This window comes from Pelodiscus sinensis, chromosome 4, assembly GCF_049634645.1.
Source record: "Pelodiscus sinensis isolate JC-2024 chromosome 4, ASM4963464v1, whole genome shotgun sequence".
NCBI classification, from domain to species: Eukaryota; Metazoa; Chordata; order Testudines; family Trionychidae; genus Pelodiscus; species Pelodiscus sinensis.
Window position 1 is genome coordinate 106,669,340 of NC_134714.1, and position 21,936 is coordinate 106,691,275.

Genomic DNA, 21,936 nt, shown 5'->3' on the forward strand with positions numbered 1-21,936 from the left:
ACACTCCTGCACCATCCACACATGGCAAATGTGTGTCCTGAGTCCATCATACTCACAACCTCCTCGCCCTGAGCCTCACACATACCCAACACAAACTCCTGCACCCTCACATCCACAAGCCTGTGGCTTGCTCAGTACCCCAGCCTTCCACCTGAGCCCAACACTCCCCAGCTTGGAGCCCCCTCCCTGAGCCAGCATCCCCTTCTCTTGCATCCAAATTTCCTCCCAGAGCTTGCACTTCTCACCCCTTCCCACATCCAAATCCCGCATTCCCACCCCAGAGCCTGCACCTCCTCTCTCAACCAAGTGAGAGCATATAATGGCTGAGGATTGCAAGTGATGGAGAGGAGGCACTGCAGCATCATAACACTCCTGCACCACCTGACCCCAAATCTGAGCCTATCATACACTGGAACCCCCTGTCCTGAGCCTCTTACATCCCTAAACTCCTGCATCCCCGCATCTGGGACTGTGAATGTATTGGTATTGGGTTCCCTTTTTTTGCTCGATAAACCTAGGCATAGAGGCACCATAAATCTGTGTAGGGCACCATAAATCTTAAGGCCCTGGTAACAACTGCCACATCACATCTTGGCTGGGGTGCCCACTGTGACATGAATACCATCCAGGGCAGGTGGCCACAATCCAAGATGAGATCTGACATCTACATTCTGGATTTCAGGGCTATTCACAATACATGTGCACACTTCTTTCTCTTTATCTGAGACAGAACTATATGTGTCCTCGCAGACAACACACCCTGTCTGTTTTACATCAATAGACAAGGGCTACCCAATCACGCTGTCTATATGCAGAGGCAATCAAGTTCTGCAACTGGTGCCTGAAAAACGATATAACTCCAACAGAAATGTACATACCAGGCCGACAGAACACCACTGTGGACAAACTGAACAGGTACTTCTTGGAGCAACACAGGTGGGAACTCAGCCTCAACGCAATTCTCCTAATCTTCAGACAATGGGCATTCCCTGTCATAGACCTATTTGTAACATCCGCCAACTGCAAATGCAATTGATTCTGCTGCCAGGTGGGCCAAGGCAAGAGATCGGAGGAGGATGCCTTTACCATACCGTGGACCACTCCTCTTCTGTATGCTTTTCCACCAACCCCCTTAATCTCCAAGGTAATCAACAAGATCCAAATGGACAGAGCCACAGTGATTCCAATAGCACCCTACTGGCCAAGGCAACCATGGTTTCCGTACGTGAGTCACAATAGCAATTGCTCACCCGATTTCCCTCCTGATCATACCCTACCTTCTGACCCAATATCAAGGCAAAACTCTCCACCCAACCTCGGTGCTCTCTCCCCCCCACTCTAACCCAATTCCCCTCCCCCACTAACCATATGCCCAGGTCCTGGAGCTGCTACTGCTGCTCAGCAGCTGGCTGCTAGCATGTGCAGGCTGGGACACAGTGTGTGACCCAGCCTGTACGTTCAAGATATGGCACAGTGTGCTGGAGGGCATGAGTGGAACGGCACAGGCCATGAGAGCAGCTGACCTGAGCGGTTCTGGGTTCCATCCCGGTTCCACCAGGAGCCACAATTTTTTGCAGCTTGCGAGCTGTGGGTTGGCTACTCCTGCTATTGAGTGTCCACAGGGTCAGCTGCCAGCGCATTAGCATGGCTGCACTTGCAGCATCTTTGGGAGTGGTGTGTTCTGGGAAGCTATCCCACAGAGCACCTCTTCCTCTTCTGCTGCTGAGGGTTGTGGGAAAGCTGAGGGGCATCCTAGATCCTTCCCTGTTACCCCACGGTGCATTGTGTTGCATCCTAGAAACCCCTGTGCTTCCATCTGCATTTGGCACCATCTTTCTGTGGCTTCTGCTCTGCATTCTCTCCCTCTCTGGTGTGTGGAAATGAATCCCCAGCTGTTGACAAAAATGTTGATAGGTCTCACAAGCACGTCATGCCCGTCAGTTGAGTTACTCCTGAAGCTGCAAACTGATGTTGAGTCCAAGTAACATTTGTACGACATGAGATTTCTTGTGTCACTCACAGCGGTGCTGTCCACAGTGAAACATTGTTCAGGAAAACAAACATAATCATGGAAGTCTGGGATGATGAGCAGTGGCTGCAGAATTTTCGGATGAGGAAAGTCACTTTCATGAGACTGTGCTGAGCTTACCCCAACCTGTGGAGTAAAGACATGAGAGCTGCCCTGCCAGTGGAGAAGCACTTGCTGTTTGCACTCTGGAGGCTTGCCACTCCAGACAGCTTCTACTCAGTTGCCAATTAGTTTGAAAGCCAGCTGTTGGACTCATGCTGATTTTAGTCTTTGAAACACACTAATTTCATGTATTAAATACAAAAAAGTAAATGTAGGACACCTTTGAAACAAACATTTGTACTGTGAGAGAGATGGAGTGTGAGGGAGGCAGGAAGGGAGGCATGGCCTGAAAATGTCACTCGTTTGTATGTGTTCATGGTTCATAGTAGCCCTGTTGTCTGATGGGCTGTGGAAGGGGGCTTTAGTTCATAAGGGCTAAGCTGCATGCAGCTTGGCACTGTGTGCATGAGCAACCTGCAGGAGTCTGCATGGGTGGAGGTGAGATGGGCACGTGTGGAGGGTGGCCCCCGGAGACAGAGTGGTGCCCAAACTACATTAGCAGGGGTAAGTGTACTGAAAAAAGTTTTGGGAAACTGGCTGCAGAGGAGGCAGGTCACGCAGCTGCTCCATCTGCATGCTAGCAGTGCCTCCAGTGTGTTCACATGCCGCTCCATAATCCTTAGGGGTTGCTGTGTGGTCTTCTTTCGCTCCCTTTTGTTGCTTTCCCTCCACCTCTGTAATTCCTTGCTTTGGTGTCAGTATGGCTCACTCTTCTAGTCTTTCGTGGGTGCTTCCAAGCCCACTGCAGATGCTCTGCAGGATTAGAGAGAAATCCCTCACCCAAATTTAGTAATGCCTTCAGTTTGGGCTAGCTGGCTCATCTAGGCCTGTTGGCTAAAACTCGAGGCTTTCACCAGAGCTAGTCACCTGCCCCTTTGCAGACAGGACAGAGATTAAATTATTCATGTGAAAAAGAATGGCAGAGCATCTTACCTTACTGAAGCACAAAGGATTAGGGGGCGGTGCCCTAACTCCTACTGACTCACAAGGACACATGCAGCACCACTTAGGATACTGCAGCTCAGTTAAGATTTAGCAATGTGGCTGCCCAAACCTGGGCTAGGATAGCCTAACTGCACAGATCCATGTGACCAGGGCCGGCTTTAGGAAGTGTGGGGCCCAATTCGAACAATTTCGACAGGGCTCCACAGCAATTTTGGTTGATCAAAAAAAAGCACAAAAAAATCCCCCACCAACACACACACACCCTCCCTGCGCTAAACTCACAACTCCTGTGGCGCAGGCAGCCAATGCACTCCTCCTCCAGGGCCAGCAGATTTGTATAATTTTTGGTGTTGCCCCATTAGCCACACCCCCTGACCACTGTTAATCACCCCCTGACCCGTTAACCAGGCCTCCGGAGGTAACACGCTCGGGGCAAGATGGACACATGACCAGAAGTAAAAGGTGTCATTTCACCCCTCTCGAAGGACTTTTCCCACCATCCTCCTACCAACAGGGATTACTTTGGCCCACACCAAACCTCCCTCATGCAACTATCCTGCAATTGCATTAACCCAGTGTGTGTGACATTAACTTGGAGGCAAAGAGACTGGGGGAAGAGTTCCCTCTAAGGCTATGTCTACACTCGCAGCTTCTTACGCAAGCACAGCCATTCTTGCGCAAGAACCGACAAAGCAGCCACACTGCCCGCCTGCTCTTGCGCAAGGAAATTTACAGTATGGCGTGGGAAGAGAGGGTGTCTTGCGCAAGAGCGATGCTCTTTTCTAATAGGTGTAAGCACTCTTGCACAAGAGGGCAGTGTGGATGCGTGGCAGGGATTTCTTGCGCAAGAAACCCGTATGGCTAAAATGGCCATTGGAGTGTTCTTGCTCAAGAAAGCATCCACACTGCCATGGATACTCTTGCGCAAAAGCACAGCTCACACATGGCAGTGTGAACATGTTCTTGCGCAAGACTTCTTGCACAAGAACCCTTGCACAAGATGTTCTTGCACAAGAAGCCGCCAGTGTAGATGTAGCCTAAGAGTTTCCTCCCATAAGCAGAATGGATTTTGTGTTGTGCATCTGTACTGAGTTCATGTGGCTTGTTTGGATGTGCCACTGTGGCACCCAAGTTATTAATACATATTTTATAAACCTTTACCTTTTCTCTGCTGCCATGTCTTCTCCCCTTGCTTCATTAGCTCCCCTGGTGCCTGCTGGCCCCCAACTCCTCACCCTCCTCTGCTGTCCTGACTCCTGCCCTTCTTACTGCCCTTAGCCCTCCTGCCACCAGCCCTTCTCTCCTCCCTGTGCCCACTCCTCCAGTAGCCACACTCTGATCATGTGAGCTACCTCTCCTCATCCTCTCTTCCAACACCTCCCTCTGCACACCCGCCCTGCCTCTCTCCTCTGATGCTGGTCCTTCCCCTGCAGGTGTCTGCCCTTCTGCTTCACCCCAGAATCCCCTGGCACCTGCACCTTCCCTTAGCCCTGCACCCTCCTGATGCCTCCCCCTTCCCTTACTGCCCCTGCCCCCTTTTTCCCTGATGCCCACCTCCTCACCCCTCTCTGCCCCATTCCCCTCCTGCCCCTCCGTGCCCTCACACGACTTGCTCCATCCCCACTTTTCTCATGCCCACCTCTTCTTTCAAGCCTTCTCCCAGCACCTCCCCCTCTATCCCCCAATGACCTTCCCCTCTTCTCTCCTCTCCCAGCATCACCCTGTCCCCCCTCCCACTGACACCTCCCCTCCTACCCTTTTCCCCATTGTCTGCAGTTGGCCCCCTGGCATTTGTCTCTCCTCCACCTTGTCTCTTCATGCCTTCCCCTTTCTTCCCCCTCTGCACAAGCCCCTTCCCCCTAGTTTTCCCCCTCCCCTACCTTCTGCCTTCCACTTTGTAGGGCTGGAGTCTGCGCTCAGACCCCAGACTCCGAACCCAGAGCCAGGCCATGTGACGCAACGTGCCTCTGAGGAGTTTTAAAGTCCAAGGCCGTGACATCATGTCATGCCCAGGCATCCTTCCCGCTCACCTGCAAACGCCGTGCATGGCAGCAGCAGCAGCGTGTGCCGGCGAGGGGGAGCTGCACTGAGAGCTGCATACAGCAGGGACGGGATGGCGCTACGGGGGATGCTTTGGGGGCAGGGTGGAAGGATGCGCAAGGGAGCCGGTGGGGGGGGGGGGGGTGGGACCCACTCCAGGCAGAGCTGGGGGAGAGACCCTGCTCCACATATTGCTGGAGCAGGGCCCCGGATCTGAATATTCATTTGCTGCCCATAGCGCCCGGCACACTTCTGGGTTCAGGGTCCCATTCGGGGGAATCGGGAGAATCGGCCTAAGGCCGGCCCTGCATATGCCTAGCACTTCAGTTAACTCTGCAGTGAAGATATATACTTGGGTACCTAGGTGATCCCCATTATCATAATACTTAAGTACTGCACAATTTTTAAAGTATTTATTTATCCTACTTACAAAACTCTTATGAGGCAAGGAAGGAGTCTTATGCCTAGAGGTTGTGGAATCTGCTCTATTGGAGCTTTTTAAAAGCAACCATGTCAGGGATGATCTTTTAGGTAATACTTAGTCCTGTCAGGAAATCAGGGACTATGCTAAACGATCTCTCCAGCTTCCTTTCAGTCCTATGATTATTTCCATTTTGCAAATGGGACAGGGAGGCACAGGAAGACTAGAGGACGTGTCCAAGGTTCTACAAGGAAAACTGTAGCAGAAATGGCTATTGAACCCCGAGTCCAAGGCTTGTACTGTAGTGAAAGAACCATGAGTAGCTTGTCTTTGCTTGTCTTTTCCAATGGGATCCTTAATATGCATTAGTCACAAAACTGTCAAAAACACCTTTGATGAAGTACAGAGCAGGGGCCTCAAGCTTCATTGCACAGAGACTCACCTCCAACAACACAATTACTACATGGCCCTGTGGCTCGGGGGCAGAGCCTGAGCCCCGCTGTCCTGGGTGAAGGGAGAGGGGCCCGCAGCCTGAGCCCCCCCGTGGGAGGGTTTGGAGCCTGGGCTTTGGCTTCGGGCCTAGGTCCCAGAGAGCCCAACGTTGACACTAGCAACCCCACTGCTCGCTTTGGGGGCTGATCCCCGCCGGAGAACCGCTCTCCCCACGGGCCCTCAGGCAGGGCCTTGGGGCGATGTGAGCGCTGTGGGGCGGAGACGGGCGCTGGCGAGGGGCCTGAAGGGGAGGCCGGGCGGCCCACGCGCGCCAGTGGGTCGGAAGGGAACAAGCGGCGTTCAGGCAGGGCTGACCAGCAACGGCAGCCGGCGGGCGCGCTTCCAGAGCCCGGGGCGGCGCCCTGCTCGTGCCCGGAGGCCCCTAGCACCGGCCTCGGCGCGCGCACCGGACACGCAGGGCGCGGGGCCGCGCTGAGAGCTCTGGGGCCCCCGCGCGCCAAGCAGCCTCCAACCGGCAGCAGCATCACGTCATCCCCTCCGCTTAGAGCGCCTGCGCAGCATTGCGGTTTCTCACCCCCCCCCCAGCAGCAACAGCTGGGGGCCGTACCCACAATGCCGCGCGGTGCAGCCCGCTCCGCTCCGTCATGGAGGCAGCGGCGGCCGCCGCAGCTGGAACAGCTGGAGCAGCCTCGGCGCCAGCCGCCTCCCCCCAGGCGCGCTGAGCCCCCCGCGTCCCCCGGGCTCCAGCATGAGCGGGGGTGGCTCCTCGGCACCCGGCCGTTTCGCCGACTACTTCGTCATCTGCGGGCTGGACACCGAGACCGGGCTGGAGCCGGACGAGCTCTCGGGTGAGGGGCGCCGGGCTCCGAGCGAGCGGGCAGGCTGCCTTTGTCCCCGGCGGTGCGCAGCCGCTGCGGGGGGACGGGTACCAGTTGCCCCCTGCCACCCGTGGGAGCGGCGCCCTGCCCTGGCGCAAGGAGGGGGCTGCTTGCAGAGGGTGTTGTGGATAGTTGCGGTTGCCTTGGCAGATGCCCGGCTGCTGACGGGGACAAGGCGAGGGGCGAGCAGGTCCCGTGGGTTGGTTCGGGCACGATAGAAGGTCCCTTGAAGCTGCTTTGTTGTGGCAGGCGCCCTGCCCTGGCCGGCGCATAAGAGCCGGAGTTGCTGCTGCTGGTCCTCGCAGGGGCCAGATACCCTGTCGCTTTCTCTTGGCGCGGTGTGAAGGGCGGGGGGCAACTGAGCAGGGAGGTGCTGGCGGCAGCTCTGAAAAGCTGGAGGGGAGGGCTGAACAGAAACGCCCATCGTGACCCTTCCGCGGATTAACGGCCTTGTGCCGCACTCATATTTAGCGACGTGTGTTTCATTTCAGGCAATGTAAATAATTTAGTAACAACCCCTGAAAAGAGCTGAGCAGCAAAAGGGTTTCTTTCCAGGAAAAGATAACAAAGCCAGAAGCAGCCTAATGGAAATGTTACAAGTATCCTTTATCAGAACTAGGGTGCAGGTGTGTGCAGTACAGTATAAGTGGGCATGTTGGAATGTAGTATGTCCCTAAACCATTCCTGATAATAAATATCTTACATCTAGAGCCCTGCAAATCCGTGGCTCTTGGCTTTATTATAGCCACGAGTATCCGCCTCCCTGGATGTGGGTGTGGATATCTGTGGTTCATTTTGGCAAATATGGATGTGGACACAAATTTTGTATTCAGGCTGCGCTCTACTTACATCTTAAGGTCACCATAACATAACAGATCACTCTTCTGGTTTGGAGCTATGTACTTCACAGGTTTATTTAGATATTGAGAATATTTCAGATAAATGCATCACTTTAAAATTCTTCTGTACATGGCTACACTTTTTTGGAGCTTGTCATCTGTGTTTAAAACATGGTTAATGCCCTTTTAAAAAATATGTATATACCTGTGTGTGGTGGTGTTTATTATATCTTTGCTTTGGTCAAATGATGTAAGATTCCTGAAGGTTTTTAAACTTTTTAAGATAGTTGAAATATTTTTTAGAGTTTAAAAATCATATGCTTTTGAGAGAGAAAATTAAATTATTTTGTATATTTGTTTTATCTTGAGTCACAACAACAGAAGTTCAGCATGATAAGAATGTTAAAAGACAATAGTTGTGTTATGTCTGAGATCTTAAAAAATCTATCTAATTTCTTTTAATCCAGTCACTTTAGAAGCTGTGTCATTCTTATCTAATACGCATTTTTTTTGGAATAGTTTGTCATTGGCTTCTGGTTAGGAGGTGTGTCTTATAAGCATAAAAGGATTGTAATGATAGTCTGTTATGTTTAAAGGGCCAGATTCTGATATTTTTGTATGGTTTAGTAGAACCTTGCTTCACAAATAGTCATGTGGACTTCAGTTAGACTATTCATGGAGGTAAGACCCTTTTTGAAGCTGAACGCTGTATCAGAATTTGGTCCTCCTGTAAATCGGGAACAATGTGACTGAAGTCAGTGGAGTTATACTGTATTTACACTAGTGTAGCTGAGCTCAGAATTTGTCCTGCACTTTATTGTTTCCTTAAATGTACAGTAAACTTGCGATAATCCGGCACCTTTGGGACCCAGGGGGCGCCGGATTATCGGATATGCCGGAGTATCAGGAGGTACTCTGGCAGGGGGTCTGTGATGGGTCTGGGGTGGGGGGGAACGGCGTTGCGTAGGGTGAACCCTCCGCCGTTTTGCAGGGAGGTGGGGGAAGCCCTGCGCAGCCGCTGGTGACAGGCCAGCTGGGACTGCAAGTGACAGCGGTGACTTGGGGAAGTGGCGGCGCAGTTACTGGGGTGCTACTGGGTTGGTCCTGCAGCGCCGCTCCTCACCTGAGCGGCGCTGTGGGACCAACCCGGCAGCACCCCAGCTGCTCTGCCCCACAGCTTCCCCAAGTCTGCCACTGCTGAAACTGGAGAGCAGAAGACTTGGGAAACGATGGGCAGAGCAGCTGGGGTACTGCCCGGTTGGTCCCGCAGTGCTGCCCCTCACCCCCTGCTCAGCGCCCGGCAGCACCCCAGCTGCTCTGCTCCGCTGCTTCCCCAAGTCCGCCGCTTGTCAGTTTCAGCAGAGGCAGCAGCAGACTTGGGGAAGCGACGTGGAGCAGCTCCAATTGTCCGGCTGGCCGGAGCACTTCTGGGTTCCAGTTGGTGCCGGACTGTCGGGAGTGCCAGACCACTGGATGCTGAACAGTTGGAGTTTTACTGTATTTCATAATGTGCAGTGGTGTTACTATATTAACAATATTGATTGAAAATTCTTGACTATTTTTTGTTCAGAGAAATTTGTGAAATTTGAGTTTAAAATTTGCATTGATGAGTATTCATTCTATTGATTAAATTTACATAATTTTGACTGACTAAATCTTTTTCTTATTAATCACTTGCAGCCAGATGCTTCCATCCTTACTCATGCAAAGTAGTAACTTTTTAATTTCAACAGGAATAACTAAAGTAGCGATGTTAGATGTACAGGCAGTCCCCGAGTTACGCGGATCTGACTTATGTCGGATCTGCAGTTACGAATGGGGCTTTTCTCGCCCCGGAGGACGGGAGCGGCGGGACGCCCAGATGCGCTGCGGTCCACCGCCCCCGTCCTCCGGGGCGAGAAAAGCTGCTCCTCATCTCCCTGGTCTGCAGGGAGACAGCAGGAAAGCCTTGGAGCACGCCCACAGCGGGACAGCCCGGGCGCGCTTGAGCTGTCCCACTGCGGGCGTGCTCTGCAGCTTTGCTCCCCGTCTCCCGACCAGCAGACCAGCGAGATGGGGAGCAAAGCCTTGGAGCACGCCCGCAATGGGACAGCTGCGGCGCGCCTGGGCTGTCCCGCTGCGGGCGTGCTCCAAGGCTTTGCTCCCCGTCTCCCTGCAGACCAGGGAGACGGGGAGCAAAGCCGTGGAGCATGCTCACAGGGGGACAGCTCAAGCGCGCCCGGGCTGTCCCACTGCTGGCGTGCTCCAAGGCTTTGCTCCCCATCTCCCTGGTCTGACCAGCAGACCAGGGAGATGCGGAGCAAAGCCTCGGAGCACGCCAGCAGTGGGACAGCCACGGCGCGCCTGGACTGTCCCACTGCCCGCGTGCTCTGTGGCTTTGCTCCGCATCTCCCAGGTCAGCAGACCAGGGAGACGGAGCAAAGCAGTGGAGGACTTGGGCGGTCCCGCCACCCCCGTCTCCCTGGTCTGCTGGGGGCGGGGTGCAACTAATGCCCCCCCCAGCAAACCAGGCTTTTCTTGCCTACCCCTGGGGTAGAGCAGCTGGGGGCTGCCGGGTTGGTCCTGCAGCGCCGCTCCGGACCAACCCAGCAGCACCCCAGCTGCTCTGCCCCAGGTGTCCCCAAGTCAGCCGCTGCTGAAACACACCAGCGGCTGACTACAGGAAGCCCGAGGCAGAGTTGCTCTGCCCCAGGCTTCCTGGAATCAGCCGCTGATCAGTTTCAGCAGCACCTGACTTGGGGACGCCTGGGTTTCTTAAGTTGAATCTGTATGTAAGTCAGAACTGGCATCCAGATTCAGCTGCTGTTGAAACTGATCAGTTTCAGCAGCGGCTGATGCCAGTTCCGACTTACATACAGATTCAACTTAAGAACAAACCTACAGTCCCTATCTTGTACGTAACCCGGGGACTGCCTGTAGTTTATTTTAGTAATTGTGTAGCTGCAACAATTTTTAGCAGTTACACGGTTACTAAAATGTTCCCCCACAGGGGCAACAGAGCAGGGTGGCTAGTGGAGATGGTCTGCAAGAGGAGCTGGGTTAAAAATAGGCTCCTCATGCAGACCAGTTCATGCCTGCTGCCCCACACTGCTGCCTCTGATACAGCTTCCTGCAGACATATGCTACTCCAGCATCCCACAGAGCAGCCTCTGTCCTCAGTGAGCCCAGGCCCACCGCGAACAGAGGCTGCTCCACGGCAGCAGCCCCTGTCCGTGGGGGGCCCAAACTCCTTGCGGACAGGGGCTGCTGCTGCCTCTGAGGAGCCATTTTTAAAATTAGCCCACACACACCAGCTCCTGCCTGTTGCCCTGCGCTGCTGCCTCTTTAAAACTTGGACAAATGGGCTGGGACTGAGCCAGCCTTCTGGTACGAGTTTAAAATTCAAAGCACGCATGGGGGTGGGGAAGGCCTTGTGTTGCGGTTAACGGTAAGCAATCACTTATCGGTTGAACAATTAGCTGGGGAGCCACTAACATCCTTAAAGTAGGGTATCACTCTTCAGTGAGTGAGGATGGCACAAGCTGGTACTTAAACTACTGTACATTACAAAATTTAATTTTGAGGATATGAACAATTAAATGAATATGGGATAAAAAGTTTGAGAGACTCCAATGGTAAAATGCTGCTTTATTAAAAGGTATGAGAGACCAAGACTCTATTTTGAAAGCAGCTGATGCTTTCTACTGTTATATTTATAGATACTATTATTGTTTTTGCCTTGTGTTGAGTTCCACAGATTTTTTCACAATGGTATTTCCTTCGGTTGCATGTGAGCAGCTAGCTGATTCTCTCATAATACATATTATTTGGCTTTGAGCTATCTAATATTTAGGAAACTGATTGTGATATGATACTGTCTGAATTTGAAATATTAGAGTGCAGTATACTGCAGAGTCTGTTTTATACTGTTTTGTATTGCAGAGTCTGCAGTGAAGCCTCCCCAGGAGCAGGGTTAGCAGGGGCTGCTGTCAGACCGGCTCCTGGGAAGGCAGTGTGTAACCCAGGGGTGGGCAAATGGGCCTCTGCAGGCCAGATCCAGTCCACAGAGGCCCTGCTGCTCTCCTGCCCCCAGGCCAATTAGGGGCTTCAAAGTGCTGCATGCTCCTGGAAGAGCGGGAGGAGGCTTCGCGTGCTCTCCTACCCCCAGGCCAATTGAGGCCTGGAGTTGAGGGGGTGTAGAAAGCCTTCTCCCGCCCTGCTAGGAGCATGCAGGGGAGCGATGGAAGTCTCCTCCCATGCCAGCGGCATGGGCACCTTGAGGGAATGTGGGGTGGGGGCAAAGGCACTCCCTCACCCCCAGAGCAATCATTGTCTGGGGGCGGGGAACCCAGGAATATCTGGGCCCCACCCCTTGTTCTCAAGGGCCTGCCCCTTCTGGTCAATGCCCTGCCCCTTCCTGTGAGGCCCAGGGCCACTTCAAAAGTTTTCAAAGTGGCCCCTGACAAAAAATTATTGCCCACCCCGGTGTAACCTGGATGTGTGTGTGTAAAGCTGGGCCTGCCATGGACAGGGGTTGCTTTGGCACACCCCGCAGGGCTGGAGGTGGGGAGCTCCAGCTGTATGGGTTAACTAGGGATGTAATAGTGTAGTCGATTAACCGATAAGCAAAAGCTTATAGATTAATGCTATAGACTACATGCATTTCCCTCCCCACCCCCACCAGTACATTTTTTTTAGCAGGCTGGCCAGCAGCCTGGCTCAAGCCGGGTCTGGGGCCTACCCCACTTGCGACTCTGCATTTAAAGTGTATTAGGAGCTGGGCAGGCAATCAGCCTGGCTTGTTTCTGGGTTGTGCTGGATCTGGGAGCTCAGACCCGCCCTAGATAGGGGCTGCTGCTCCACTGTGCTGCTGCCTCTTTATCAGAGGCAGCAGCACAGGGCGCCAAGCAGCCAGTCTGTGAGGGGAGCTGGTTTTTAAACTGGTCCCCTTGCGTACCAGCTCCTGCCTGACACCCTGAGCTGCTGCCTCTGATAAAGTGGCAGGAGGCTCCTTGGGAGTCAGGCCAGAGTGCACTGGCTGCTGGCCCTGCCCCTGGGGACTATAGAACCAATAAGAATTCATGAGGTTAATCCACTATTCAGTTAACTGATATTTAACATCCCTAGGGCTAACCAGAATCTGTAAGTCACATATTAAGGGTGAGGCGTACCAGTTAACCTTTTACATCCCTAATATAACCTTTTACATCCCTAACGTAATGGATGTTAGTTTAGTTGGATGAATTTAGCATAACAAATATTAGTCATGCATGATAGCATGTTGGCACGTGTTGGTTTTGAAGTCTTAAATAGATTATACAGCCTCTCCCTGAGTTATGAACGAGTTATGGACCAAACGCTTTGCTATAACTCGAAGTGTTCATAACTCGGACCCAATTGAGTTACATGGTGTTCGTAACTTGGGGATTGCATTTGTAACTCGGGGGCTGCATTTACAACCGCTTCAGTCATAAATGCGAACGTTCACAACTCGGGGACTGGCTGTATAGATCTAAATTAAGAGCCTGATCCAAAGCCCATTACTGTCAGTCAGAAGACTTCCATGAGCTTTGGATCAGTCTCTTCAATGTTTTGTGCTTCCTTAAAGATTATTTTATAATGAAAGGACTTTTGTGCAGCTTTTCCCTTTCTGTATTTAAAAATCGTTTCTGTATTCCTGAACTGTTTGAAACAATTTGTTTAATAAGTGGCCATTGTTGGAACTGAGGCATTGGCACTACAGTTGCTGTGTTTGTTGATATGGAAGCAGGATTCTTAAAATAAAGCTAAACAAATGATGGCTTGATTGGAGCACACTGAGGTTCTCTTCAGGGCTTTTTTACATCTGGTCTGTCTTGAGCGAAGCCCAAAATGATGTCAGAGTAACTTAAATTTGCTACATGAAATTGTTAGTGGCTGCCAGAAACCTTAGGGATCCCGTAAGCAGACTATTATAGCCAAACTAATGAAATCTTCTACTTTAGGTGATCTACAGTAATATGGTGCATATAGCATTTTGTTAGTGCTGTAATAAACTATAAGCTTATGAACTGTTTAATTTTCTTTCTGATTATTTTTGCTAGAAAGGTGGTTTCTGTTCTCCCCCTTTTCTCTATCTACATTAAAAGTTTACTGAATGGCCATACTCATAACATTTAACAGAACTCCATGACTGACATTTGCAGTCAGAGTGGCTTAAGGATAATATATTCTCTACCTCCAAGTTACATATTTGATCCACAAACATATACAGCATGGTTATTTGGACTTCAAATTCATTGACATGATGAAAACTGTTTTTGCTGAATGTCTGGTGGTGAGCAGCTAGAAAGGTTTTATTTGCTAGATAGAAGTTGATCTAGTCAAATTGTCAGATCTTAAACCTCTCCTTTGGAGTGGCAATACTGGGGGACAAGTGAGGGAGTGAGATGGTTTTCAATGGGTTCTGTAGAAACTAACAGGGCTACTCAACTTTTGAAGCCCGGGGAGCCACAATGATACTCACAGCACATGCTGAGGGCTGCAACTTAATTGTGTTCACATGTACATGTAAATATATGCAAATAGCTTATTTCATACTGATGAGCATGAATACAAAGATTAAGGCAAGACTACACAACATGCAGGCCCCATTTAAGTTAGTTCTGCTGATATTAATAAAATGCAATATTCACCCGATTTCCACCTGTATGATGGCACTTTTAATGAGCAATGACAGTGCAGGAATTTAACTACTAAAACACATATCAACAGAAGACCACTATATTGACTTGCCATTGTGGAGCGTGCTCCGAGTGGAGGCCATATTCAAAGGATCCCACCTGCGGGCCATGTGTTGAGCCCTGTGTAAACCCAAACCACACCGCGGGCCGCAAACCAATGGGCTGTGGGCTGCCTATGGGCTGTGTGTTGAGTAGCTCTGCTCTAGAAGATGATAGTAGACTTTTTGCAATATAGACTTGCTAAAGTACAAACATGTACTTAATAGATGAAATAGCAACGTGCATCTATCACTGAGACAAATCTCTATATATAGTGTAACTTGTTGCAGTACTATGGCTATGATTTCTGAAGGTAGGTCTTGTGTACCTTGGCAATGTAATGAGAAGATTGTAGTTCTTCTTATTTTTCAATCAGAACCATAAATGGGTTACTCAAAATAATGTCTGAAAACTGGAGCAAGAAAAAATTTCTCCATAAAATTATGAAGCTATGTGGCAATAGTAGGGTGTTACAGATTTTTAATACTACAGCTTTGTATTTCTGTTCTAATTCTTAACTATAATCTTTATTAAGAAAAGCCTCTGGACACCAGTTTACTATGTAGTTAAAAACAAAGAATGAGTCAGTTTATAGTATTGTTTGGTGCAAGCTGAGTTGGGAAAATAAGAAGCTTGCCATTATGTAATATGAAATTGAAGTTTCACAGATCTGGCCATCAGTTTATAATCCAATATAATCTCTCACTTGAGTGCACATGGAAATAATGTCAATGTCATATCAAACAGCTAATGTTTTTTTCCAAAATTTATAGTGTATTATAGGGAAATGCTTAAATGAATGCAAATAGCTAAAATTAACTTGTGTTGTGAACAGTGTTCCCTCTAATATGGGGAGCAGCTCACCTTCACAGGTGATTAATCAGCCCTGCCCAGTCAGTCACCTCACTACACAGAGTCCTGAGCCTCTGACAGCTTAGAGGGAACAAAGGTTGTGAAGTAAACATCCTGATGACTTTACTACAGACCAATAAAAACAGTAGTTGCTCTTTATTGTGGATGGGCTAAATATTTAAACCAATGGCAGGCCTCAGACTAGGGATGTTAAATTTCAACTAATCAGCTAATTGAGTAGTTGATGGATTTTTCATCAACTACTCGATTAAGCGATAAGGGGTGGGGCGCTTACCATCCCAGCTGTGCCTGGCGTTTTAAATGTACCAAGAGCACTGGGCTATGTTTAAAACTCAGAATTGCAGCTGGGTTAGCAAGTGCCCCACTCCACCCCACAGGGCTCTTCATACATTTACAAGGCAGAGGAGCAGCAATCGGACCTGGTGTGAACAGGGACTGCTTTAGTCCCTGCTTGTGCAGTTTTCCCTGCTGCGCCTTTGCCTCCCCTGCCCCCCTGTGGAGATAGTGCTGGGGGGAAACTGGCTTTTAAGCAGGCTCCCCCCAAAACTGGTTCCTGCTCTCCCCCCTTGCTGCCTCTGATGGTCATAACTCCAGTCATCTGAAGAAGTGGGCTGTGCCCATGAAAGCTCATGATACCATCTACATGTTTTGTTAGTCTATAAAGTGCTACCAGACCATTTGCTTGCTGTTTTTTTCTGATAGAGAGAGAGAGAGAGAGAGAGAGAGAGAGCAAGGAGGGGGGGAAGTGACTAGTTGAATAGAGACAACTAGTCGCTTGTATCCCTTGATCAGACTGATCATTATAGTCAGGGCTTGCCATATCGCGGTGAGCTCTGCTCGCCAGCCGTACTGTCTGGCGATCTGCGCATGTGCAGATGGTTCTGCGCATGCGCAGATCGCCGGAACCTGGCTCTTCCGGGTTACAATCTACTCTCCATGGTCAAGTAGATTGTATAATTTGTCGAGCCCTGATTATAGTATTTAAATATTGCTCTGACCTTATCACCTTTTAATCCTGCACTTGGGCTCCCCGTTTTCTACTGTAATGTGAAAATACTGGTATAAATTAATCCTAGTAAAACTCCATTGACTTCAGTGGAATTGCACCTGCATGAATTTGACCTTCTGGTTCTAGATGTGTTACTCTTGATAAGTACTGTAAGCAATATTTCCCATCTGTTCCTGTGTCTTTACATTTGGAAGCTCTATTCCTGGCTTCTTTAGTCTTTCAGTACACCTGGCTTTTTTTGGTTGATTCTCTGCATGAACTTTAGAATAGATGAACTTCAAATGGTCCCTGGTTTTAGTGTTTTCCCCCCTTACAATACTTCCCTTTTCCATTGAAGAGCTTTTTAATGTGTTGTTCAGATAAACTGAAGTACTTGAACTTTTCTCTGTGTTAGATCAAGTGATAAATTGTTTGTTGTATTAGAACATCAGAAATAATCATTTTCCTTCTTTGTGGGGACCAATAGAACAATACAGTGGCCACCAATTGTTTGAATGATGTTGGACTTGATTTTTACATACTAGAAATCTGTTACAGCTTTTATCTTATTTAAGAAAGTGTCTGAGGCATTTTTGTACGTAGAAAATGAGAGGAGGAAAATGTTTTAATGGTTAACTTTGGTTAATGCTGTCCCTCTTAAGTACTGATATTTTAATTTTGTATTTTCTTCCTTTGTGGAAAAAGAATGATCTTGTGATTAAAGATACAGGATTAGGAGTCAGATCTGAGGCCTCTTCCTGCAACAGACTTCTGCAGCAGACTGTACTCCATTGAAAAAATGTGTGTCTTTATCTGTAAGGTGGGGCTAAGATGAATGCACTGATGGGAGGTGCTGGCTTGACTTCCCTGGATATTGAAGTAGTGTTGCCTTTTTTTGGGGAATAACTAATGCAGGCTTCCCACATTGCTCTGACAGCGTGCTTCTATCTTCAGATGAGGGATTAATTCTAAAGCGGAAAGGATATTTTGGCCTTCTGAGATTGCTAACAAAGGTGCTCATTCTGTGATGGCAGTAGAACTTAAATTAAGTTCAAAAGCCGCTGTGAACAGGCATCAGATCATAACTTTAGGCTGCATTTGATCTGGCACCTGTGAAATGCTGTAGGTCCCATCTTTCTCTTCTTTCCCCAAGAAGTCTAAGCTGCTTTCTGTTTGAGTGCTAAAAAGATCCTTTGTCTCATTGGGAACAGAGGCAGACGTGCTGTGGTAGCTGATATGCAGAAGAATAAGAGGGCTGATGTAAGGAAAAGCAGCTGTACTCCATTAATTGCATTTGGAGTTAGAATTAGTTAAGCTATTTCTATAATACCATACTTTTGATTATTCTGTCTGTGTTATAGGTTAAATTACAAGCTGTGTGTTTTCCAAAATCTTCATTTTAGAAAATGAAAGACTTGTGTTTTATTACATTTTTAAAAAATCCCTCTGTCTTTGGTATTCACCTTCTTTGTAAAAGAAAAGTTCTGTATAATAAGATGCAAGGTTTCTAGGTTCTCTTCTGAGTGCTTCAGTGGATTCATGATTTTTTAAAAAAATACTAATATTTTAAAAGTTCAGTATCTGGTGCTTGCTTTAAATAACTAGAAGACTTACCTGGCATTGCCTGAGTCTGGCCCGAGACAGCAGGAATGGCCAGACTGGGCTGCTCGGCGGTGCTGAGGCTGGGGAGGGAGCTGTGGGTCCTGCGGGAAGTGGCACACTCATGGGGCCAGCGGGGTTTATCATCCTCTTTCCCCGGGTCCAGTGCTGTCGCCAAAGGCCAGAGGGAGGGGTTTTTTGCGTGTGTGTGGGAGGGGGCGGGGGGGGAGAGGAGAGAACATTCTGCTGGCCAGCAAAATGGGGCGAGTCCTGTCCCTATCCCCAACTGGCCACTACCTTCTTGGTATAGCTGTCCTCTGTGCTCACTGCCCCCAGTGGTCACTATGTAGTGTTGCTTTCCCGCTGATCCCTTTCCATGTTATGGAAATAAACAAAGCCTCCTCCCTTTCCATGTTAAGGAAAACAATCAAATTCCTGGCACATCACATTTTCCTGGCACAACCAAACCCTCACCTTGCTTTAAGTTAGGATAAGAGAAAGTTGATACCAAATTTGGTGGTCCTAGTTCTTACCGCATAGGAGAATTTCTTCAACAAATGGATTCTGACAGATTCACAAATCTCTAAAATAGTGTGTGTGTGTGTGTGTGTGTGTGTGTGTGTGTGTGTGTGTAATCATGATGTTTAGAGATTGACATGATATAGATTTCATAGGATACTCTTTTCTTCTCTCTCTCATTGTTCCTCCCACTGCCTATGTATGAAACATTGTGTCAGTGTATTTCTTTTTCCTTGTTGATTTTTTTTTTTTATGGGCAAGCCTTTTCTACGAGGAAGAAACTAAGACTGTCATAGGCACAAACTGAAATGAAGAGTGAAGGTTTCTCTCTTCTAAACTTTCAAACTACAGTTATAATGACAGTAGGTACCAAATGTGGATTTTCAAGTTGGTAGTCTCCCTCTTCTCTGCTCTTGTAGAATTTTCATGTTTGTGCCTTTTGAGTTCTCTGTTACCCGCAAGTCAGTTGGCAGCAAGTTTGTGACAAGTACTTCCTGTATTTGTGGCCCACAGTCAAGTTTACAGCTCTCTAGAGCAGTGTTTCCCAAAGTATGGGCTGCGGCCTGGTATCGGGCCGCGGGAAAAAAAATATGGGCCTCAGCATGCCTGGTGGCTGCCGGCAGGGCTGGCCTTAGGTCGATTCAGGCCCTGCGCCCCTGAACCCGGAAGTGCCGGCGAGTTACAGAGCTGGGGGCCCTGCTCCACCGATATGTGGAGCTGGGTCTCTCCCCTGGCTCTGCCTGGCACAGGCGCAGGTCCCCGCCCCCAGAGTGTCTTCGCCGTGCGCGGCTCCTCCTCACCGCCTGCTGCTGCCCATGTGTGGCGTTGCACGTGGGTGGGGAGGGTGCCCAGGCGTGACATGACATCACGTCCCAGGATTTTAAAAGTCTTTGGAGGCACGTGGCGGGGCCACGCTGGCTCTGGCAGCCTCCAGCCCCGCAATGTGGAAGGCAGAAGGTAGGGAACGGGCTTGGGCAGAGGCGAGGAGGAGGAGGTGGTGGTGGGCTTGTGCAGAGGGGGAGGAGTGGAAGGAGAAGGGGCTTGGGAGGGGAAGGCACCAAGGGACAGGGTGCAGGAGAGAGACACAAATGCCAGGTGGCCAAGTGCAGACATTGAGGGAAAGGGCAGGAGGGGAGGTGTCAGTGAGAGGGGGTGACAGGGTGATGCTGGGAGAGGAGAGGGGAAGGGCATTGGGGGCTGGAGGAGGAGGTGCTGGGAGAAGGCTTGAAAGAAGGGGTGGGCATGAGAGAGGTGGGGATGGAGCAAATCATGTGTGAGGGCACAGAGGGCAGTAGGGGATGGGGCAGAGAGTGCTGAGGGGGTGGGTATCAGGAAAAGAGAGGGCAAAGGGGGCAGGGGCAGTAAGGGAAGGGGGAGGCACCAGGAGGGTGCAGGGCTAACGGAAGGTGCAGGTGCCAGAGGATTCTGGGGTGAGGAGGAGGGGAGAGCTGGTCACCGGAAGCAGCACTGGATGGGGGAATCAGGGCAGGCTGGGGAGATTGGAGCACCGGTGGAAGCAGGGCGGGGGGTGCGAGGTGGGATGCAGGGTGTTGGCCGGGGAAGATGGGGGTGGGGAGAAGTGGCCGCCGGAAGGAGGGCTGGATGCGGGCAGCAGGGCTGGCCAAGGGAGATTGGGAGGAGAAGCGGGGGGGACCTGGCTGCCTGGCAGGGGGTTGGGGGAAGTGGGGCTGGCCAGAGGCGCAGCGGGGGAAGCAAGGGGGAAGAATGAATCGGCCTGCGGCGAGTGGGACTGACCCGGCCATATGTAGATCTTGGGACGCTGCCCCTCCTCTCCCCCCCCCCCCCCAACCCTCCAAGCATGAGTTAGTCTGGCCCGGGGATTCTATTGTGAACTGTCTGGCTGGTGTACACACTCACGCAGCCTGAGCACATTTACCAGCCAGGCAGTTCGAAACTACAAACTGATACATCTAGTAATAATACAACTTACCTAACTGAGAAAATACCAGACATATAACATGTCTGGTATTTTCTCAGTTTGTTTTTTATGTGTTTAAATTTTTGGGCTGCAAAAAGCAGTATTGGGAAAAAAAAAAAAAAGGGTTCCAACTAAAGTAAAAAGTTTGGGAAACCCTGGTCTAAATAGCTTTCTGTCTGTCTTACGGTCCATTTATCTAATCCATATTCCTTAACTTGCTGGCAAGAATATTATGGGTGACCATATCAAAAGCTTTGCTAAAGCTGGCACTGGGGGTTTTGGGAGGACCAAAACAACTTATTTGAATATTCATCATTTGATTAATGAATATGCAAATGAACATTACCAGTCTTCCAAAAGTTCATGAATGGATTTACTGGTCCCTGTGTCAAAAAGTTTGGGAACCCCTGCTCTAGAGTAAAAAGTTTTCCCAAATACAGAAAATTGATTAAAGCTGACACAAACTGACTCAAGGTGGGGAATTTGCTTGGGAAGCTGCCATGTCAGGCTCATTTTCTCCTCCTTCCAGGGAAGAGTGTTCCCTAGATGACCGTTCGTTGGGTAACTGTCATTCATGGGGGATTGTATCAGGTCTGGCCTCCATGTGAACTGCCATGGCACTTTTTAGGCAGCCTCATTTTCCCTCTTGGAGAGACTCTTGCAGCCTGTAGTGTCTCTGGGCGTCTTCCTGCTGATGATAAATTTAAACAATAATCTCAAGTGGAGTATAAACAAAAAGGAGTCTGAAAGTGTTAGAGTGACTGTACAGCTAAGTCTCCTAGGAAGTCCCTGGGTCTTAAGTTTATAGGTGCCTTGGTAACTTTTGAAAACAGGACATAGATGCCGAAGTCACTTCAGGTGTTTTTAGAAAAAATGGTCCTTTGTTTTCACATCCATCTGTAAAGTGATGAATGGCGGAGGGAAGTTAGGAGCTACAGAAAGCAAATTGCTATCAGTGTTGGCTACCACATAGACTTCTGCCTCTGAATGGAGGCCAGGTGTACACTGTTTACATTGCTCCCAGAAATTGAAATGGCTTTAAGCAGTTGAATTATTGTAGCAACACAGTGATCTGTGTGCTCTTTTACACTATGGAATAATGTCCCTGGCATTTACTATTGTGCCCTACATTACAGTATACCACTTTCTCTGGTACAGCTGAAGGAGGGGTTTAGCTCATAGTTCTCTAGGAGAGTAATTGTCATGGCTCTTACCCAGAAGATGATAGGTTCTTATGGGAAGCTTCTTCAGACCTTTGACTTGTCTTGTGGTGAGGATGGCGAGGGTGAAATTATTAATAATTTCTGTGGATCATTCTAATGAGCATTTCATGTCTAAAAGCATTTTCCAAATGAAATCCTACCAATCACACTTCGCAGGGGGAGAGACTCTTTAACTTCACTGCACAAGCAAGATAGCTAAATCTGAGATTGTGACATGTCCAGAGGCCACAGAAGGACGTCTCTATGGCTGCGTCTAGACTGGCAAGTTTTTCTGCAAAAGCAACTGCTTTTGCGCAAAAACTTGCCAGCTGTTTACACTGGCCGCTTGATTTTGCGCAAAAGCACTGA

At 49.5% G+C, this 21,936-nt stretch overlaps 1 protein-coding gene across 5 annotated transcripts in view; it reads left to right on the forward strand.

The window, feature by feature from the left end:
• The first annotated feature begins 6,580 nt into the window (after window positions 1–6,580).
• DENND5A (DENN domain containing 5A) overlaps window positions 6,581–21,936 on the forward strand; it is a 144,305-nt gene continuing 128,949 nt past the window's right edge. For 2 of the 5 annotated variants that reach the window (XM_075927965.1, XM_075927961.1), the window contains exon 1: window positions 6,581–6,838. In XM_075927965.1, coding sequence (XP_075784080.1) covers window positions 6,739–6,838 — 100 coding nt within the window. In that variant the 5' untranslated portion in view covers window positions 6,581–6,738. The remainder of the gene's footprint in view (window positions 6,839–21,936) is intronic. The other 3 variants (XM_075927963.1, XM_075927962.1, XM_075927964.1) reach the window with 2 other exon arrangements.